At 38.4% G+C, this 18,821-nt stretch overlaps 1 protein-coding gene across 7 annotated transcripts in view; it reads left to right on the plus strand.

Moving 5' to 3' along the window:
• The window catches only part of HERC1 (HECT and RLD domain containing E3 ubiquitin protein ligase family member 1), a 100,546-nt gene that overhangs the window by 40,231 nt on the left and 41,494 nt on the right, over nt 1–18,821 (plus strand). For all 7 annotated transcript variants that reach the window (XM_030955337.1, XM_030955338.1, XM_030955336.1 and 4 more), the window contains exons 11-25: nt 626–760; nt 1,531–1,696; nt 2,248–2,373; nt 3,174–3,395; nt 4,160–4,312; nt 4,489–4,621; nt 5,139–5,330; nt 5,836–6,057; nt 6,935–7,108; nt 8,342–8,456; nt 8,551–8,671; nt 9,977–10,148; nt 12,086–12,392; nt 13,453–13,573; nt 13,841–13,892. In XM_030955337.1, coding sequence (XP_030811197.1) covers nt 626–760; nt 1,531–1,696; nt 2,248–2,373; nt 3,174–3,395; nt 4,160–4,312; nt 4,489–4,621; nt 5,139–5,330; nt 5,836–6,057; nt 6,935–7,108; nt 8,342–8,456; nt 8,551–8,671; nt 9,977–10,148; nt 12,086–12,392; nt 13,453–13,573; nt 13,841–13,892 — 2,411 coding nt within the window. The remainder of the gene's footprint in view (nt 1–625; nt 761–1,530; nt 1,697–2,247; nt 2,374–3,173; nt 3,396–4,159; nt 4,313–4,488; nt 4,622–5,138; nt 5,331–5,835; nt 6,058–6,934; nt 7,109–8,341; nt 8,457–8,550; nt 8,672–9,976; nt 10,149–12,085; nt 12,393–13,452; nt 13,574–13,840; nt 13,893–18,821) is intronic.

Raw genomic sequence — 18,821 nt, forward strand, 5'->3', positions numbered from 1 at the left:
GAAAGGGGAAGTTCAGACAAATTACTGAGGTGCATTTAAAGATCTGGAAAAATTTCTGTATGCTTGCGTGTTAAACTGAAAATAAATACTTTGGTTATTAATAGACAATAACTCAAATAATATTTTTACACCAAATATGTCAGCAAGTGACTGAAGTGAAACAGTAAACATTTATGTATGGACTAACACAAAGGAACAGAAAAACTTAATATTTGGAAGATAATTCAAGAAGAATTTCAAATGCCCTGTTCTCCAGGGAGCTGTCAAATAAGGAAATAATGCTCTGTGCATTTTATCAAGTCTCTAACCTGACATTTATGCTAAAACCAGCTTTGTGAGTACTGGTCAGCCTTTGGCTGAATCAGATTAAATGCATATGGCTTTAGATTTATGGCATTGAGGTGTTTTTGTCCATAAATGTGGAGTGTTTGATTGTAAAGAGTTTTACAAAAAAGAGAGAAGAAAATACCTTCATGGGTCAGGAAGTTGGTCTGCCATAGTTGTATTAGTTTGCTCTAAGAAAGAAACTGGTTTAGTTAAGTGTGTATTCAACTTGTTTAAACTATTAATTTATTAAAGCAGTTAAAGATTTCGGAAGGTAATTTTCCTTGATGTTTGATTCCAGGCAAGTTGTGGCATGGCACAGACCTTATTGTGTTGACCTTGAAGAAAGTACCTTTTCACATCTTCGTTCCTTTCTTGAGCACTACTGTGACAAAATTAACAGTGAAATTCCTCCTCTTCCTTTTCCTTCATCAAGGTACATAGAGCATATGCGTGTTACAGATTTTTGTATTTGTTTTTTCTTTACAGCAGTGTGCATGGCTTAGTCTTGGTTACTCTATTCTTTAACAAGCATAAATCTGGCTTTACCTGCTCACTCAGGTGCCATTTGTGTAGAATTACTCTAGTGCACTTGTATAACAGAGGAGCTTTACAGTGTCTCAAATGTAGCAGGATCTTTAGTCTGAAATTTCTTTTCATTGTGCAATGAATTAAATGCTTTCTTTCCTTTAAAGCTCATTTTTCTGTGCAGTTGAAATGCATTTACTGTTTGTGTTGTCAGTTCTTACTCCTGTAACCAGTGTTTCCAAATATTTTTAAGAGGACTAGAAATGAAAACCTGACTTCTTGTTTTTATCCTGATTGTTGCACTTCTAGATCTTCTGAGAGAAAATTACATTTATTGCTTCTTAAAAGTTTTTTTTTCCCTCTGTGTATCGTATTATTGTTTATTTCTGTATTTTGGGACTGTTTTGCTTCATAATTCACGGGACTGCTAATCTAAAGTGAATGCCTCTTATGACCATTGTCCACTAAAACACTTCTCTATTCTAGTTTCAGTTTTTGTTCTTTTAAGGAGGCTGGCAGTAAGTTTCTCAGAGGAGCTTCCTTCAACTCCCAGTTGGAACTTATTTGCCTTTCTAGTATGAAAAATCAAAGGAGAGTTAAAAACTTAAGTGTGCAAATAAATGGAAGGGAGTCATGCTAATAGTAGGAGAGGTTAATAGATACATATTTCTTTTACAGGGAACATCACAATTTTCTTAAATTGTGTTTGAAGCTGCTTTCCAATCACCTTGCACTTGCACTGGCTGGAGGTGTAGCCACCAGCATTCTTGGCCGGCAGGCTGGTCCTCTTCGGAATCTCTTGTTCAGACTGATGGACTCTTCTGTCCCTGATGAAATTCAAGAAGTGAGTCATACCTTGTTGTTTACATGTGAAAATTGTACTACTCTCCTCTCTTTTTTTTTTTTTTTTTCTGTGTAGTTAGATATTTATTAGACTTTCTGAATGATTCTGACTTGCCAGTTTTACTCATTAAAGGTAGAAAATGTCGTCACCATCACTGTTTTATGATCTGAAGGCAGAGGGGAATGTTTACATAAGAATTTCAAAAAGCTGCTCTATTTTGTAACTTTTAAATTATTCTTCCCTGTTATAATGAACCTAAAATGTTTTTGTTGTGGATTGAGTAACTGACTTGGTTGAGTAATTCTCCTAAGATGCACTCTTACAGGAAATAGCAACTTTTGTCGGTGTTGTTTCACTCCTTCAGTGTACTGCACGTTGTTTGTGTCACAGCATAAAAGATTAGTGTGCTATTGTGTGGTAGAATTCTGATATTAAATGAAATTAAGCAGATATTTGGGATATATCATGTGTGGTGTATGGTAATTTTTAAGGAGACAGATGAGTTGATTATTTCCTATATTAAGAAGTATTTTCGGCTGCTCTGATTTCAGGTTGTAATTGAGACATTGTCAGTTGGAGCAACTATGCTACTTCCTCCATCGCGAGAGAGAATGGAATTGCTACATTCTCTTCTACCCCAAGGTCCTGATAGATGGGAAAGCTTATCAAAAGGACAGGTAAGGTCAAGTAAAAATATGCCTGAGAGCAGTTGGGATATGCTTTGGGTTTTCTGTGGGAACATTTTGAGCTGTGGGGTGAGCCTCATTTGCAGAGCGCACGTGCATTTCTGAGGAGACGCAGTGCAAGGCCCAGTGTAACAAAATGTGCAGGGCAGCCTGGCTAAACCAGAAGGGGGTGAGGCAGGGAGCACTGCTTGTTTTCTCAAGTGAAGGTCAACTACAGAGAGCTTATGAATTGCTATGGTAGTGTATCCAGATAAGTTTAGAGATAAGATAATTTTGAATACTAGATTGATTGAACAAGCCTTGGTGAGAGAAAATTAACTGTTTCCTGGGATGAATACTTGTATAATGCTTTCCCTACATGGATTTCACCCACTTTGCAAAGATGACTGCAAGGTTCATTTTTGTACCCTTTTTCCTATGTACAGTGTAGAGAAATTGTGTGTCTCACACCCGTCTTCCCAGATGGTCAGATTTCTCCAGGAAATACTGGAGAAAGTGTTTGGTTCAGTGTCTTACACTCATTGCCCACCATGTGGACAGTCTGGTTTCTGTCTCTCTTAATCTCAGATTTTTCCTAGGTATGGTCAATGCAATTCAGTATATTTATCCATTCCTAGTAGTACAAATCTTCATGAAAACCTGGAATTTTTGGTAAAGGCTTCCAGCTTATTTCTGTGTCCCATTAGAAGATTTTTATTGGGTAACTGTGACTAATGCCTTTTTTCTTCTTAGCTCATTATTTTATCTTTACTAACGAAGAGTAATTTTTGTGTCTAAACATTCTTGTTTAGAGAATGCAGTTGGACATCATTCTGACAAGCTTGCAGGATCACACCCATGTAGCTTCCCTGCTTGGCTACAGCTCCCCATCTGATACCACAGAAACTGCCTCGATGTGCATCAGCTATGGAAACCTCTCTGATCAAACATATGCTGTCCAGAGCAGTCATCCAGACACTCATCTAGCTGAAATCTTAATGAAGACTCTTCTAAGAAACTTGGGATTTTATACAGTATGTACAGGCTTCATAATAATTTTTCTTTTTAAATTATAATTGATTTTTGATATTTTTAAAGATTAATATTTCCCCCCTCATCTTAAGGAAATGGTGCTAATTTTGTTTATCTGAAGTAGCACTGGCACACGTATGTGTCCTTAAGTGGACTAAAGCCAGTTAAATCATCTCTAACAATAGGGTTCTGATATTGCTCTAGTGGTATTTATTGTTCAAGGTGACTTATGTAAGTGCAGCTGGTTTCATGTCAGACTATTTTATTGCTCTTGCTTTGGTTTCAGATTTTTCTGGAAGAGAAAACATAACACAAGATGTAAATAGTTTATACACAGTGTTTTTGCCAGTATAATCTCAGCCACCAGGGAACAATAAACAGACACCAGGAGCATTAATCTATTTCATTAACTTCACTATTGTGGTAACTACCTTGTAATAGAGCAGCAAGTACACGTCTTACTGAACACAGTGTGTCAGCCAGCTTGTTGTTCTTAGAAAGTGTAGGGGAGCATGGGAGCAAATCACTGACTCAGCTTTTTAGTCAATCAGCCAGTTGAATTCAACAGCGAGAAGGAATCAGAGTTTTGGACTTCTTGGCATAGTGTGGAGCTCCTCAGCACAGGATTGGCAGTGTTTTGTTCTTCTCTCTAGACCTCCTTCAGTCAGCAAGGTGGATGAAAATGCTTCTTTTTAGGTGATAATAAAGTATTATAGTACTTGAAGCAGAATTAATTGTTATCTTTTTCCTGCTTTTGTCTTAATAGGACCAAGCCTTCGGAGAGCTGGAAAAAAACAGTGATAAATTTCTACTAGGTACATCATCCTCAGAAAACAGCCAACCTGCTCATTTGCATGAGCTTTTATGTTCCCTACAGAAACAATTGCTGGCTTATTGCCACATCAACAGTGTTACTGAGGTGCGTATCCTTATTTTTACCATTTAGGAGAGAAAAAAAAAATTGGTATTCATAAGTATCAGAATTTTGTAAGGTTCCTTTTGAAAATCTTCTGAGTATTTGAAAGCTGAAGTGCTTTAAATAGTGAACCCCTTATATGTATTTACAGAATTATTCTCATGTTTGTTTCCTTCTAGAATTCCAGCAGTGTGGCACTGCTTCACAAGCACCTTCAGCTTTTATTGCCTCATGCTACAGATATCTATTCCCGTTCTGCAACACTGCTTAAGGAAAGCTCTTGGAATGGTAGTGTTGGGGAAAAACTGAGAGGTAACTGTCCATGGAAAAATCAGTAATGGTGGCTCTATAAACTTCAGTCACTGTTTTTGGTTAGGTTTGAATTAAAAAAATCCCTTATTTTTCCTATATCTGCAGAAGTTAGGCATCCCAAGGTTCCCCCAAAGGAGGAGATGAGGTATCTACCCAGGAATGGCTGGGTCATGTTTTTGATAGGACATTTTGTATGCAGGAAAAGCACAGGTTGGAGAATGCGAGTTCTCCGTTCTGTTCAACTTCACTCCAGAATGTGAAGGTGAACAGAATACAGAATGTGCATTATTGTTTCAGTTTCATTAGCTGTAGATTTCTCTTTTTAGAAGTACAATTGTTGTGACTACTGAGAAGTGTTTAACTAAAATAAGAGATTGATAATTAAACAAACCCATCAATTCAACCTTTATTGTTTAAGACATTCTGAGATAGCTGAGGTGCAGTTCTTTGACTTTTAAAATTGTGCTTACATAATTCCATAACCATAATTAAATCAGGTTTGGTTTTTTCTCTGCAGATGTGATTTATGTATCAGCTGCTGGCAGTATGCTCTCCCAAATTGTCAACTCACTGTTGCTGCTGCCAGTGTCAGTAGCCCGGCCTTTGCTGAGTTACCTGCTGGATCTGCTGCCACCTTTAGATCGTCTCAACAGACTCTTGCCTGCTGCAGCCCTTTTGGAAGATCAGGAATTGCAATGGCCTCTTCATGGTAAGTGTAATAACAAACATGCTTTTTATCTGAAAAATAAACAATGGCATCTATTCTAGTGGAATTTAGCTCTCCCTTTAAGATGTCTTTTTTTAAAACTGCTCCATCTCCTTTTCAGTTTCCTTTATGTATTAATATCCCTTGCTGTGAAGTACTTTTTTCTGCTCTGAGTGCTGTTTCCAGTTGTATCCTTAATCTATACTTGTTTATCAGAATACAGAGAAGCGTGTATTAGACAAAGCAAGTTTTTGGGCAGAGTTTGAAAGAGCCTTTACTTCATGAACAGCTGTGCCATGAATGGTGGTGGCCTCTGCTGTGCTGTAGTTCCAGTGTTCAGCAATCTGTTTGTCCTAGCTGCTGTTTCTTCAGTTGAAAGGTTGCTGATTGAGGGGCAAATCTGCAATTAACTGGGAAACATTAACAAGATCTGCCATTAGCGTGGGGATTTTGGAATTGTTTGTGACACCTGGGCATGGGTGACTAACCTGGCACTGAATGCTTGCAGGTGGCCCCGAGCTCATCGACCCTGCGGGCGTGCCCCTGCCACAGCCTGCCCAGTCCTGGGTGTGGCTGGTGGACCTGGAGAGGACGGTGGCCCTGCTCATCGGGCGCTGCCTGGGGGGGATGCTGCAGGGCCCTCCAGTGTCCCCTGAGGAGCAGGACACGGCCTACTGGCTCAAAACCCCGCTCTTCAGCGATGGAGTGGAGATGGATATTCCTCATTTAGGTGAGCTGTTCAGTGCCAGTGCCTAATGGTCAGTGGAAATATGTGTTCAGGTGTGAAATTTCTGATGATGTTTGAATAAGTCCCTGTACTAAAGGTTTGTCTTTCAGCATTCTTGTCTATTTGTGTAGTAATACAAAAAGTTCCAAAATGGTATTTAAGGTTATGATGTCATTTATAAAGAGTCTTGGAAATGCATTCTGGAGAAAAAAATGGCAATTTCTCAGTGGAAGGCTACAGACTTCACGCAGTTAATTGGAAATGTTTTACTCTTAGATGCTCAGCATTTAACTGACACTCCAGGAACTTAATTTTTCATATTAATTATTGGAAAAATCTGTTTTATTTTACTTGCAAAATGATTTCTTAATTAATTAGAAACAATACTATTAATAGCAAACTTCATTCTTTATGATCCACCAGAATTATCGACAACTCAGCAGTGGTGTTCCAGTCATCCCTTTCTATCTGAATGGGGCACTTGCTTCTTTGCACCCTGCTCCTCTCAGTTCACATCTCCTCCTCCCTCTGGTTCTGAGTAGGCCACTTCAAGACTTAAAAAGAGTGTTTTAAAATGGGTCCAGGCAGCTTGCAAGTGCATAGCTGTGCAGTTCAGGTAGAAATAATGATACAGATTTACGAAGAATTCTTGAAGAAGAGCTGGATGATGCTTTTAAATCTTCATAGGTTTTATATAAATTGTCTTTTAAGTCACTTCCCTATGTAAGGTGAATTTGTGGAAGGATAATGACATGTCTTGATTTTTTTCTTTTTTTTAAACTAAGAGGAAGGTCAGAGGTGGTTTAAATGCTGTTAGATAGGTGTGTCTAATCCTCAACATTTGCAGAGTTTAATTTCTTTGGTATTTCCCTTCTGTTAGATAAATGCATGAGCTCCTTGTTAGAAGTAGCCCTGTCTGGAAATGAGGAGCAGAAGCCCTTTGATTATAAGCTGAGACCGGAGATCGCAGTCTATGTTGATTTGGCCTTGGGCTGTACGAAAGAGCCAGCAAGGAGCCTGTGGATCAGTATGCAGGACTATGCTGTCAGTAAAGGTAAGGTGTTGAAAATACCTGTGTATGTTGAAAGCAAGTTAAGTGCTCCAGCTACACTCCTAGCATAATCCTGCATTTTCTCTGGCAGCGATTTTTAATTCTACAACATGATAAACTTAATTTACTATTATGTTCCGTGCTCTTCCTTTTGCTTTTCCTGTTACTTACTTTTGACACTGATTTCAGTGCTTGCCAAACATGTAGCTCAGTGTTGTTTTCCCTCTGAACTGGTAAGAAGAAGCTCTTGTTTGCTTACTCAGTTGTTGGTTTTTTCTATTTTCTGAGTAGAGCAGGGTAAAACTTGCAATTAGAAAGAAAAATTAAAGGGGATGAGATGGGGGAAGGCAAAATAACTTGCAAAATATTTTAGGAATGGAATGAAGGGGTAAGTCAGCTTTTGTTTTTCAAGTCTCTGGGAGGCTGGTCCTACAGTAGTAATAGTTTTTCATGCTTATTGCCTGTAATGTGGATTTCCTGCTCAGTCTTTCCAGGTTCCTTTTATTGAGATCCACTGAGCATTGTAGTTGTACTGTAACTGCTGTATCCAGAAATAATTTTCTGTAGCTCTGGCCAAGCTGAACCAGATGGAGAAAAGAGAAAATGGTATTGTGTGCCTGTGGAGAACAACACAGGGACTTCTGTTACAGGATTCCACAGAAGTGGGAATTTCAGTAAAAACAGTGCTGGTTGTCTACTTGCAAAATCTGAGTCGAGTGGGCTGATCTGTACAATCAGGCTGTGGAACTGGGTTCCTTAGAAGTTGATATGGGTCTGCCCTGTTCAGCTCACTGAAAGTTGTATGCTGATGTTAGTAGAGTGTCACAGGCAGTGCCGTGGAGCTTGCTGAGGAGCAGGTGTTTTAGACTAGACTTTCCTATGACCAGCTACGTTTTATCATTTCTACAGCTGTTCACAAGGATTTATAGATAATATTTAACACAAAAGTATACTATGAACTTATTTGTAAACATGAGGGACAGTAATTTTTTATTTCCCCATGGAGAATTGTGGTGCTTTGTGAAGGTTTGCCTGGCAGTTCAGTAACGTCATAGTGGAGCAATATTATATTCATACTGGCTCTTTTTAATGTGGGGGAAACTTTTTTCAAATTAAAAAGTCAGTTCCTTAAAAAAAATTAAATGGTTGAAGATATTGAATACAATATTGAAAAAAACAAGTATTTCTGTTTTTTGGGAATGGTAGCCAATTTTGATAAATCATTTCTCTTTTCAGATTGGGATACTGCAACTTTAAGTAATGAATCCCTCCTAGACACTGTGTCCAGATTTGTCCTTGCAGCTCTTCTGAAACATACCAGTTTACTCAGTCAAGCTTGTGGTGAGAGCAGGCAAGTAACTCAAAGCTGCTATTAAAAGTTCAGCTTGACTTTTTGAAAGGAAGTTTGTGTGATTTTTTTCTGGCTTGGATGTGGTTTTCTGTAGGTACCAGCCTGGTAAGGCCTTGGCAGAAGTTTACCGCTGTGTATATAAAGTTCGGAGTCGCTTGCTTGCCTGCAAGAACATGGAGCTTATTCAGACCAGGTCATCCTCCAGAGACAGATGGGTAAGGCTCTCAAAGTACATCTCTTTGCAGTTCTTCTGGCTTTACTGGCTATTTAGAAAATATTACATAATTGACAGTATTTTTTTCTATCCTGCTGTAAAACCTTCACAAGTTTCCAAATGAAAATGGGCAGGGTATAATTGGGAATCCATTAATCTGGAGTATGTGATATTAATTCAGTTAAAGGAAATGATTGGTTGGCATCATTTGACCCAAGCCCAGCCTCGAGCCTGGTTTTCCCTCTTCCCTCTTCTTCTGGCTGGGCCACAGAAGCCCTACAGTTTAGCTGGAGATAGCTCAGCTATGTTGGGCAGGCCACAACTTTGTCTGGCTTCCATTCCTGAATCCAGCTGCATTATCTGGGCCTCTGATCTCTGAACCTCTCTTTTCCCTTTCCTTGCCTACCCCTTCTTCCTTCCTCCATGGCCACATTATCTTCTTAGTCCTAGCATTACTTTAGGGCAACTTGTCCTTGTCAGTCCTGTGTGAATGTCTGATATGAGAGCACTGGGCCTGAAACTGGAAACTTCTGAAAAACTTTTTTAAGCCAGATCAGCATTAATGATGAAGGTGTTCAGTGAATTACAGGGCTGGGACCTGTTTGGCGGTACAAAGTAGTCCTTAAAGCAGGTTTCTCTGATAGGATTTTTAATTGTGGTTTACAATCTACAAGCAAGATATTTTTAATGAACAAAATTCTTGTGCAGCATCAGGATTAAGAGGCTTTTTAGCTGTATTGTAAAGCATTAGTGGTGCTCTTAAAGATAGTGTAGGTATGTCTCCTACTTTTGGTTAATATTATAGGGATGTGTGTATCTTGCTCACTTCCTTTCTCAGGGTAGGGGTTTAACATATTTGCAAGAGGCTCAGCACTTTGAAAGCATTGGGTGTGCATGCAATAAGTTCTGTTATTCCCAGAAATCCTCAAACTTAAAGATGCAATACAGCAAATCTGATATATGCAGTAGATTTGTTGCTTTAGATTTAATGACATTGGGAAAAAGTACCTGGTTTGCTTTTACACAGTGTACCCAGGCTTATGGTTTCTAAGGGCCTTGGTGCTGAAGTGTCAAAAGTTTGACTGTAGAGGGTAAGTAAGCATTACAAGGAGACATTTGTCTGCAGATAATCTGAGTCACAGTTACAAAAGGAAAATTAAATTTTCCAACTTAACTATTTAAAACCTTGAATGTAAACAACTGTCTTCGTTGTATATTTCACACAGTATCAATGCCTGTATCCTTGTACATTCATCTTTCATTTTGGTGAGAATTTCACTTCATGTGTGTAATTTTTTTAATCAAGATGCTAGATAACCAAGAATCTGCTGATGTTGATACTCAAGAACATTCTTTTACTCGTACAATTGATGAAGAAGCAGAAATGGAGGAGCAGGCAGAACGTGACAGGGAGGAAGGACACCCAGAACAAGAAGATGAAGAGGAGGAAAGAGAACATGAAGTTATGACAGCTGGGAGTAAGTACTGGTTATGTATGTAAATAATGCCATGTCCTTTGGAAGGACAGTGTCTTCTTCACTCTGAGGTAAAACTGAAAAATTATTTAAAAGTTTATGAAAGATCTGTCTGCATAAACGTTTTGAGAGGTTTATTTTTATACAATGATGTAGTGTTTTTTATAGTGCAGGTAAGTTTTTAGATACAAAGGAATGTGAATACTAAGAGAGTTCACTGCAATTCAGGGCATATGATGTATACCAGCACTTCTGTATGCACTGTCTCCAAAATACTTGGTTTCATCCTGTTTTCTCTGAAGTTCTTGGCATTAGATCTCTGAGTTTTCATCAGTATTTAGATACAGAATTTTGGATGTGTCTTTATGTGTTGTTGTTTTATGCTTTGAAGGGTAATGTTATTCTGAAGTTTGGAAACCAAACTTTTGATAATAGTGGACTGTGTTGGAATTCACTTGTATCTTTGAATATCTCTGCTCTTAAAAATGTGGAGATTTCAGTCTGAGTTTGGTATTTTTAACAGTATTTGCCATATTTTCTCCTGCACTTTGTGAACATCTTGTTTAATCTTCAGAAGATAGCTTGAAGAAGGTGAATTTATCAAACTGTTACACTGATTGGGGTTTGTAGTCCAGCTTGATGAGGTAGTTAATCCTTAATTTTTTCAGTTTCAGTAAAGCAACAGACAGTCACACAAGGTTGTTTTTTTCTCTCTGTGTGAACTGAGTGTTGTCCAAGACAGCATTTGTGTTAGCCTTGGAACATTTCTGTAGGATGCATGTAGCTTAAAAAATGAAATTGGCTGACTTGAAATATTTTCCATTGCTGCACAATTTTCTTTTCCAAGTATTGTTCATATGGATACTGCTAAAATGTTGATCTTTTTCCTGTCTCTGCTGTCATCTCCTATTCTGCTGACAGTTTCCCATTAGGCCTTCCACTCCCATTTCTCTTTGGGACCTTATTGACCAAAATGTATGTTACACCTTCAGTTTTATAGAATGTGTCATTCCATGGAGTGCAGTGGAGCTGAAGTGCACATCCATGAGCTGATTTGTGGTTCTAAAAGACTTACACATCACCTGCTCAGTACAGGCAGTATGTTTGGCTGCTTGATTTGCAGTTCTTCTGGGCAAATGCTCAGAGATCTCAAATTCCACCTGGGCAAGGCTTCTGGGTACAATAAAGGAAATGTATCCAGAAACATTCAGACAGACAATAGTCTTACATGCACAGATAAGTAGGAAGATGATGACTCTCTCACTTGTGTTCCTAAGGGATGCTGAACCTGGCATGTGGAGTTCTATTCATATCAGTGAAGGAAGTATTTGGTTTTACCTTTGCCTTTCCAAAGGGGATCTGAATCTTTAAAGTGATTAAACCAAGAGAACTTTAGTTCTTTGGACATAGATGAAGAGGGCTCTCACACATACTCTTTAGAAGAACCTGACCCTTAAGACTACAGCAGAATTAAGTAAAATGTAGGCTAAGAATTTTGATAGGGTCTTCATTGTCCTGCCCAAAGCTAATAAAAGCCTGAAACGGTTCCAGTGTCAAATTGGAGATATTCTGAAGTCTACAGTACAGATTTACAGAAGCATTATTTTATATACATCTGCTGAAAGGCAAACGTGAAATAATCTTTCTCTTTGATACTATTGAAACATGAGTTGGGTTGCTGTAAGATGCTGAAAGAGTTTGGTGTTCTGTCAAAGTGCATTGTCCTTCATTGTAAAGTTAACATTGTATAAATGCTTCATTTAACTTGTTTGCATGACTTCTTTTATGGCACTTTATTAGCATTGTATTCTTTTACTGTTAGAAAAACATTAGTTGTTCTTTATAGTGGGGCAGTTCTTGGCCCAAGATGTAGATGAATATTTTATTCTCTGTGGCTTTGTCTAGAAGCTAAGACTTTCTTTTTGTGTTGCATATTACAGAAATATTTCAGTGTTTCCTATCAGCCCGTGAAGTAGCTCGCAGTCGGGATCGAGATAGGATGAGCACGGGGACAGGGACTAGAGTTGATGATCCACCTGCTCAATCCCAGCAGGAACGAAGGATCAGCACTGATCTGACAGAAGGGCAGGATGTGTACACTGCTGCCTGCAACTCTGTGATCCACAGATGTGCCTTGCTGATCTTGGGCGTGAGCCCTGCCATCGAGGAGCTGCAGAAGCGAAGGGAGGATGGGCAGCTCCAGCAGCCTCCCTCTGCTGCTCCAGAGGGCATCGGGCTCATGACCAGGTGGGCTTTGCTGACTCTTACACCATGGTTAACTCTTCTCTACTCCCTTTAGAATTGATTATACAACCCCAGTTTTCCTCTGAGCATTATTGCTGTTTTATTTAGAAGAAAATTACTGCTGAGAGCAGTGTTATGCTTCTGTTGAAAAGAGTGATTTTTCTCAATTTTTCTTGGCCATGCTAACTAAACCTGAAGGGTTTTATTCTGTGTGTACCCTATTTAAGTTTCAAAGTTGAGCTTAGTGGTAAGTAGTTCAGATCACCAAGTGTACAGACTGCATGAGGTACTTTGAAAAATTGTTCATTTTTTTTGTGTTTGGATTTTTTTTTTACCATATTTGTGGTTTTTGAAGCATACCAATGTCCTATATAGTAGTGTTAAAAAAAACCAACTGTGTATGTTTAAAACAAAAGATTCAAAGCCTATTATGACAAAAGTGTTGTTCATGATTGATTTTTACAGATATTCCTATCATAGGCAAGGATAAGACTTGTTGTTAGGTGTCCCGTTTTGATATTTTAAATTAAGATATTGATGGGAAAGATATTAAGATATTGAGGAGGAAAATTATATATATTCAGTACCCTTTTATTCTTTTTGCCTCTTTTTGGAAATCTAGTCCCTAAAGCACAGGTGGCTGCCTCTGTCATTGTGAAAGTGGCTTTCATCTCCAGCATATCAACTTTAGGATGCATTTTTTGGGTGGGTTTTTTATAAGTTCAGTGCTTTTTCACCCACTTACTCTGTCTCTGTTTCTTGTCCTCTCAGAATGTTTCTGTTACTCTGTGTAATACTTACGAAGGCTCTAGAGCAATCACTCATTTGAGGTTGACATTTGTTCACTTGACCAGTAAGGCTGTTAAGAAGTAACAGAATTTACTAATACCCTTATAAAATATAACTGAAGTCATCAGACCACTCTTTTCCTCTTTAATGTGGTCTTGTGATGTTCTGTGATAGTCTCCTCCCAAATAAAATTGTGGCAGCTGCTAAATTTGGCTATCTTACCTTTGTGTAATATCAGCATTTTTTTTTCTCTGTGTGTGTGCACCTGAAGCAGGAGTGAAAGTCTTACAGCAGAAAGTCGCTCAATCCATGCAAACTCAAGCTACAGACTGATGAAGTCAAGAAGTGAATCTGATTTGTCACAGCCAGAATCAGATGAGGAAGGTTATTCACTGGTAAGTAAACCAGTGTGATGTATTTAAGGATTGTCAATAGAATGTTTGGATGGGAAGTACATCTGAAACATTTGTTTAGCTCTGTGTTTCGGTACCTTAATTCATCATTGTTAAGAGGAAGCCCTAAAGGTAAAAAAAATTTGAAAATCTTTTAGCTCTGTCAACTGTCTCACTTTTATGGTGAGGGATGAAATGTAATTACTCTAATATTATGCACCACATATGATCACCTGAGGAAATGAGGCTTTTATTATTCTTTTAATTTAGAGCGGAAGACGAAATGTTGATTTGGATTTGGCAGCATCACATAGAAAGAGGGGTAAGTTCTCTTGTTTACATAGTGAATACTAACCTGATAAATGTTAGGAGTGTCTTAAGTTAAACTATGTTTGCAATTGCATACAGTTTATAATTACATAGCAGGTGTTAAAAGTGAGCATTTAAAAATAGCATTTAAAATAACTGTTACCCACTCTGTGTTGTGTCAACTTCTCTTGCTTTGTGGCTTGGTTATAATATTTCCTTGGTTATTACTCTTCATTCTGGTTTCTGCAATTGTAATGCTCTTTTGAAACAGGTGAGGTTTTCTGTTAAATGAGTCAGAAATCTGCATTCTGTTTTCACTCATTTGACTTCAGGAATAAAAAATTGTGAGAGAAGCTTATGTGGAATGTTCCATTCTTGTGCTAACAACAAGCTTTTACCATAAAATGTGCTTGAACCTGGAGAGCTTGTATTCAGAAGATACTGCTTTACTTTGCAACCTTTGAACACCAGCACATCTACAGAACCAAGCAGCCACGTTTTCTATTGCTCTTTGTTACTGCTTCATACTGGGGAATCTCAATGAGCTCCCTGATAGAAGGTGGTGGAGGGACTAAAAAGTCCCACTGCCATCTGGATGATGCAGAATCTTCCTGAGAATCACGACTCAGGTCTGCTGTATCTGTAAAAAGCATGGGGCTATGCAAACAGGAATGAGGTTGAGTTATGATATTCCTCAGTAAAAGAAGCCTCAATACTGTTGGGTAAGGTAAGAATTCTGGTTTAAAAGGCTTAATTGTTGAGCAGAATACTCAGAGGTTTCATGCCTTTGAAAGTCTTTTGGAATTGCAAAGGGTATTATCAGTGGCAACACTCATTAGATTTCAATATTTAATGTGGAAAGTGATGCCTTGTCCATGCATAATCAGTCGAATCAGTTGAGCAAATAAAGAAATGCACTAGAGCACCTTTTACTGTGACAGCAGATGTATCTTGGCATTCTCAGAGTTAGAAGATCTAGCAGAAGGCCTCTGTCAACCCTGATCTGCAGAACATTCTTTGAAGTTGGCATTTTTAGCTTTGCGGTTACTCTGACACAGAACTCTGTACTTGATATCCTCTGTGTCCGAAGAGTAGCCTAGGAAATAATCTTGGATTAGGTCTCAGGTACAATATGTCTTATGAATTATGGTTCCTGGACTCTGTTGCTTAGGCCTATGTTATTTCATCACAAGCCTCAGGAAGTGAGGAATAGTGCAAGAGTAGACTTCATCAAAACTTTTATTACAGCAAGAAGATTCTCTACCAGGTCTGAACACTGAGAAGAAACAGGTAAATACAGTGAATCTGTCCAGAACCTAAAAAAACACTCAGACAGCTCATTTGCAAACTGAACACTGTCACAACATGTACAGATGCCACTGTTTTGGTACTGGAAGATTTCCTTGGGAATTAGCACACAGTAATGCAAGCTTGTCTGCTTGTGCTGGGTGATACATGTGCCAATTTTGGTTGATAACCAGTGCCAGAGTCAGAGAATGCAGGTGCAGAGAATGCACCTGTAGGAAAACATTCCTCGTACATCTGTCAAGGTCAGGAAAAGATCTACAAATACTTGTGTGATAAATGGATGGGCTGTTCAGCTCAGTGCTTTTTATGGTCTCTTGTCTCTTGTGACACGTCTGTTTTGTGAATCCTAGTTATCTCCCAGAGCTGAAGCATGTCCCAGTGTTTGGTGAGGGTGTAACTTGCAGCTTTTTTGGATTGTCCACCCCTTGTCATGTGGCCAGCACAGTGCAGTGGCAGCTGTGGATGTTTGGTGACTCCCCTTCAGTTTTATCTTTATTCTTGCGGTGTGCTGTGACTAATGAAGGAGATAATACTATGAGTTCCTGTGGTCGTTTCGATGAGTATGGAAGGAAAAGCATTCTCTTTTAACTTCATTAACATCATAGCCACTCAGTCCAATCTTTATTCTAATTTCCTTCTCAAATTATTCTGTCTATTCAGAAAGAGAACTGGGCTATTCCTGCTTCAGCCTGAGGATCCTTTGAGTATCTTGTTCCCTGCTATTATTCAGTTATTTCTTTATTAGTAAACTTTTCCTTCCATACATACAGAAAAAGTATTTTTGAGTAATTTTGCAGTAAGGGATAATGAGCAGCACATTGCACTTTTCCCCTTGTATCTAAGCCCTTTGGTTTTTCTGTTGCTTAGATTATTTTTTCAGTTTTGCAGATCCAGAGAGTGTGCCTGCAGATGTTGTACATGTTGTGTACCGTGCCTGTGAGGTGCTGTACACCGTGTTTTGTGCACAGCAGTAAGGAAAGCACAGCCAGCAGGGCAGTCACAAACAGCTACAGATCAGTCAGAGTCCTCCACTCTTGGCTTTTTATCGTCTGCAACTTAACTCAGTGAATTTCAGTGTACTTGTGTCTACTGCTGTGCCTTACTAACACAGCTGGGGTACTCCAAAAAAAGCAGCAACTTAACTGATATCCAAATGGAATTGAAATATTTTAGTGTACCTGTAGTAATGAATTCTGCCTTTGAAAACTGACAAATAATGCTTAAGGAAGGGACTTGAACCTACAAGCCAACATGAGTGCATACAGCTGTGCTACAGGGGATTATGTCTTTTTTCCTTAAAGGTGAAGAATTTAGTAAGATTGATATCTAGGCTATATTCCTGCCAAACAAGAGTAAATATTTTTTCCACATGCCTTGCTGCTTGGTATATTGTATTAATTCAGATGAGACTGATTGTTTAAGTCACAATAATATGAGGCAGAGATTTTATGAGTATGTTACCTTCTGTTTCAAATGTGTGCTTTTGTCTTCTGCTTCTTGTGTGGTGTAGTGTATTTACTCCTTTTTGGCCAGTTGAGCCCCAGAAAAAAGAAGAGCTTCAAGCAAGTAACTGATGGCATGTTTATTTTTTGTCTCTATAGCTTCCCTACATAGCTTCCTTTGTTCTATAAAGTGTGCATTGCAGCTGTGCCACATTCATTTAGAAAGCTCATTATTACAAGCTGGCTTATAAGGACAAGTAAAGTTCCTGTTTTACTGTAAGCTTCAGGTTTATTCATCTGTGCAGCTCTGTTCATGTGATTGTGCAGGCTTCTGGAAGTGCTGTACTGCAATCAATTCTGTGTGATTGATGTTGCACAGAATCAAGCTGAGCTCCAATGTAGTCACATATTTGATTATTCTGCTGATATGTAGTATGTTCAAGAGGGAAGAATTTACTCTGTGCCCTAATGGTTAAACATCTTTAGTTCTGGAGTATTCTCCTTTGATTTTTGATATTTGTGTTTAAACACTCTCCTTTCAATTAAAACTTCTATTGTTCTACATTTAATCTGTAACTCGTAATCATTGCACTTTTCTCCAAATAAGAAATATTTTACATTGGTTTTATATTTAAACATTCCTGCATTTTGTACTAAAACAATTAGCTAAGATGTCATAGTTTCTTCAAATATGAAATAATTTAGGGTTTTATTAATATGTGGTTGGGCTTCTTAAAAAGGTTTGTTGCCTATCAAAACTAAATTTTCTTCTGAGGTTCTGTAAACCTATTAAAGATTTCCTTTAGCTTATGATTTAAGCCACTGGAATTGGCTTTTGTTTCTTGACAAATGCTTTGATTCTGTGCTGTGGCATAGTGCAGTGTGGGGCAGGTGGAGGGGAGGAAGCTGAAGTCACTGTGGGGTGCTTAGAGCTCTCCTGCTGTACAAAGGCTGGAGGGCTTATGGGGCTTTTGGAAAGAGCTGTTGCTCTGTAGGCAAGGTTTTGTGGACTAGGAAATGGTTTGGCTGTGCTTCCTGTAAGCAATCTGAGGCTTCATTTATCCTCTCTCCTGGGCTCTGTTCACCATGCACTTGCCAGGAAACTGCTTCCTACATAAAACCGAATGTTTTAGCACCTGTTTGTTCTGTTCTGGCTTACTTATGTTTCTCACCAGCCACTTCCCCATGTAACTTAGATTTTAAAAAAAAGCTTTAAAGCAACTATTCTAACAATTGATGTTAAAATTAGAGTAAAGGTGATCTTTTTTTTTTTAATATTATTGCCAGGTATCAATCGTAAAATTGAGTAACAGAATTTCTTTACATTTTTTCACAGTAAAGGTGATAAAATAGATTGTTCTCTGTAAACCATGTAGTCTTACTGTGTTATGTAAAGCAGCAGAGATTAGGAAATTAGATTGCACTTTGAAAAGAAGTGTTTGAACATGATCTTTGCATTATCCAAAAGAAACTTGAGTCTGTATGACCTAAGTACTGTGACGGCTCTTCCTGAAGCCATAACTGTGTGCTTAGTAAGGAATACTGTGGAAATGCACGTTGACACTATTTACTGAAAACAGAATGGGATGTGAAGAGGTTTTCGTAATTCCTAGCCCTGACAATTAAATTTTTGACAACTAAGTGAAAGTAACCTGGTTGACAAAAGAGAAGCAAAATTCACAGGATTTTGAATTTGTAAATTGCATGAAGGTGCAAATTGTGACCTGCACGTGCTGACTCATTGGCAGAGTAACAGCATTTTGCCGTTACTTCAGGAAAAAAGTTATGTAGCTTGCTAGGAAAGTTAGCCCAAGTTCAAAACTGCTGTGTTTGTCTTTGCTTGTTCCTGTGAGCAGCTGCTGTAGGGAGGCAGCATTTAAAGGAGGCCCTGTAATTTGGATCTGGCAGTTACCATTGGAACTCAGGCTTACTGTTGAAAGCAAGCTTTGGACAGATGAATTCCTATGACTTTGTGTGACTTTTCTCTGAAAATGGCTATGTTTAATAATGTTTGAAGCTGATACCCTGAGAAAGATGTTTAAAACTGAAGTAATACAGATTTCTACGAGTACTGTGAGCAGGTTGTGATTCTCCAAATTATAACTTACTGTAGACGAGGTAGATAAATATTTAAACATTTTTTGTACGTTATGTAAATTATTCAAACTAAAATTTCAAAGCGAGTGTAAACA

The sequence above is a fragment of the Camarhynchus parvulus genome, chromosome 10 (assembly GCF_901933205.1).
Source record: "Camarhynchus parvulus chromosome 10, STF_HiC, whole genome shotgun sequence".
NCBI lineage: Eukaryota > Metazoa > Chordata > Aves > Passeriformes > Thraupidae > Camarhynchus > Camarhynchus parvulus.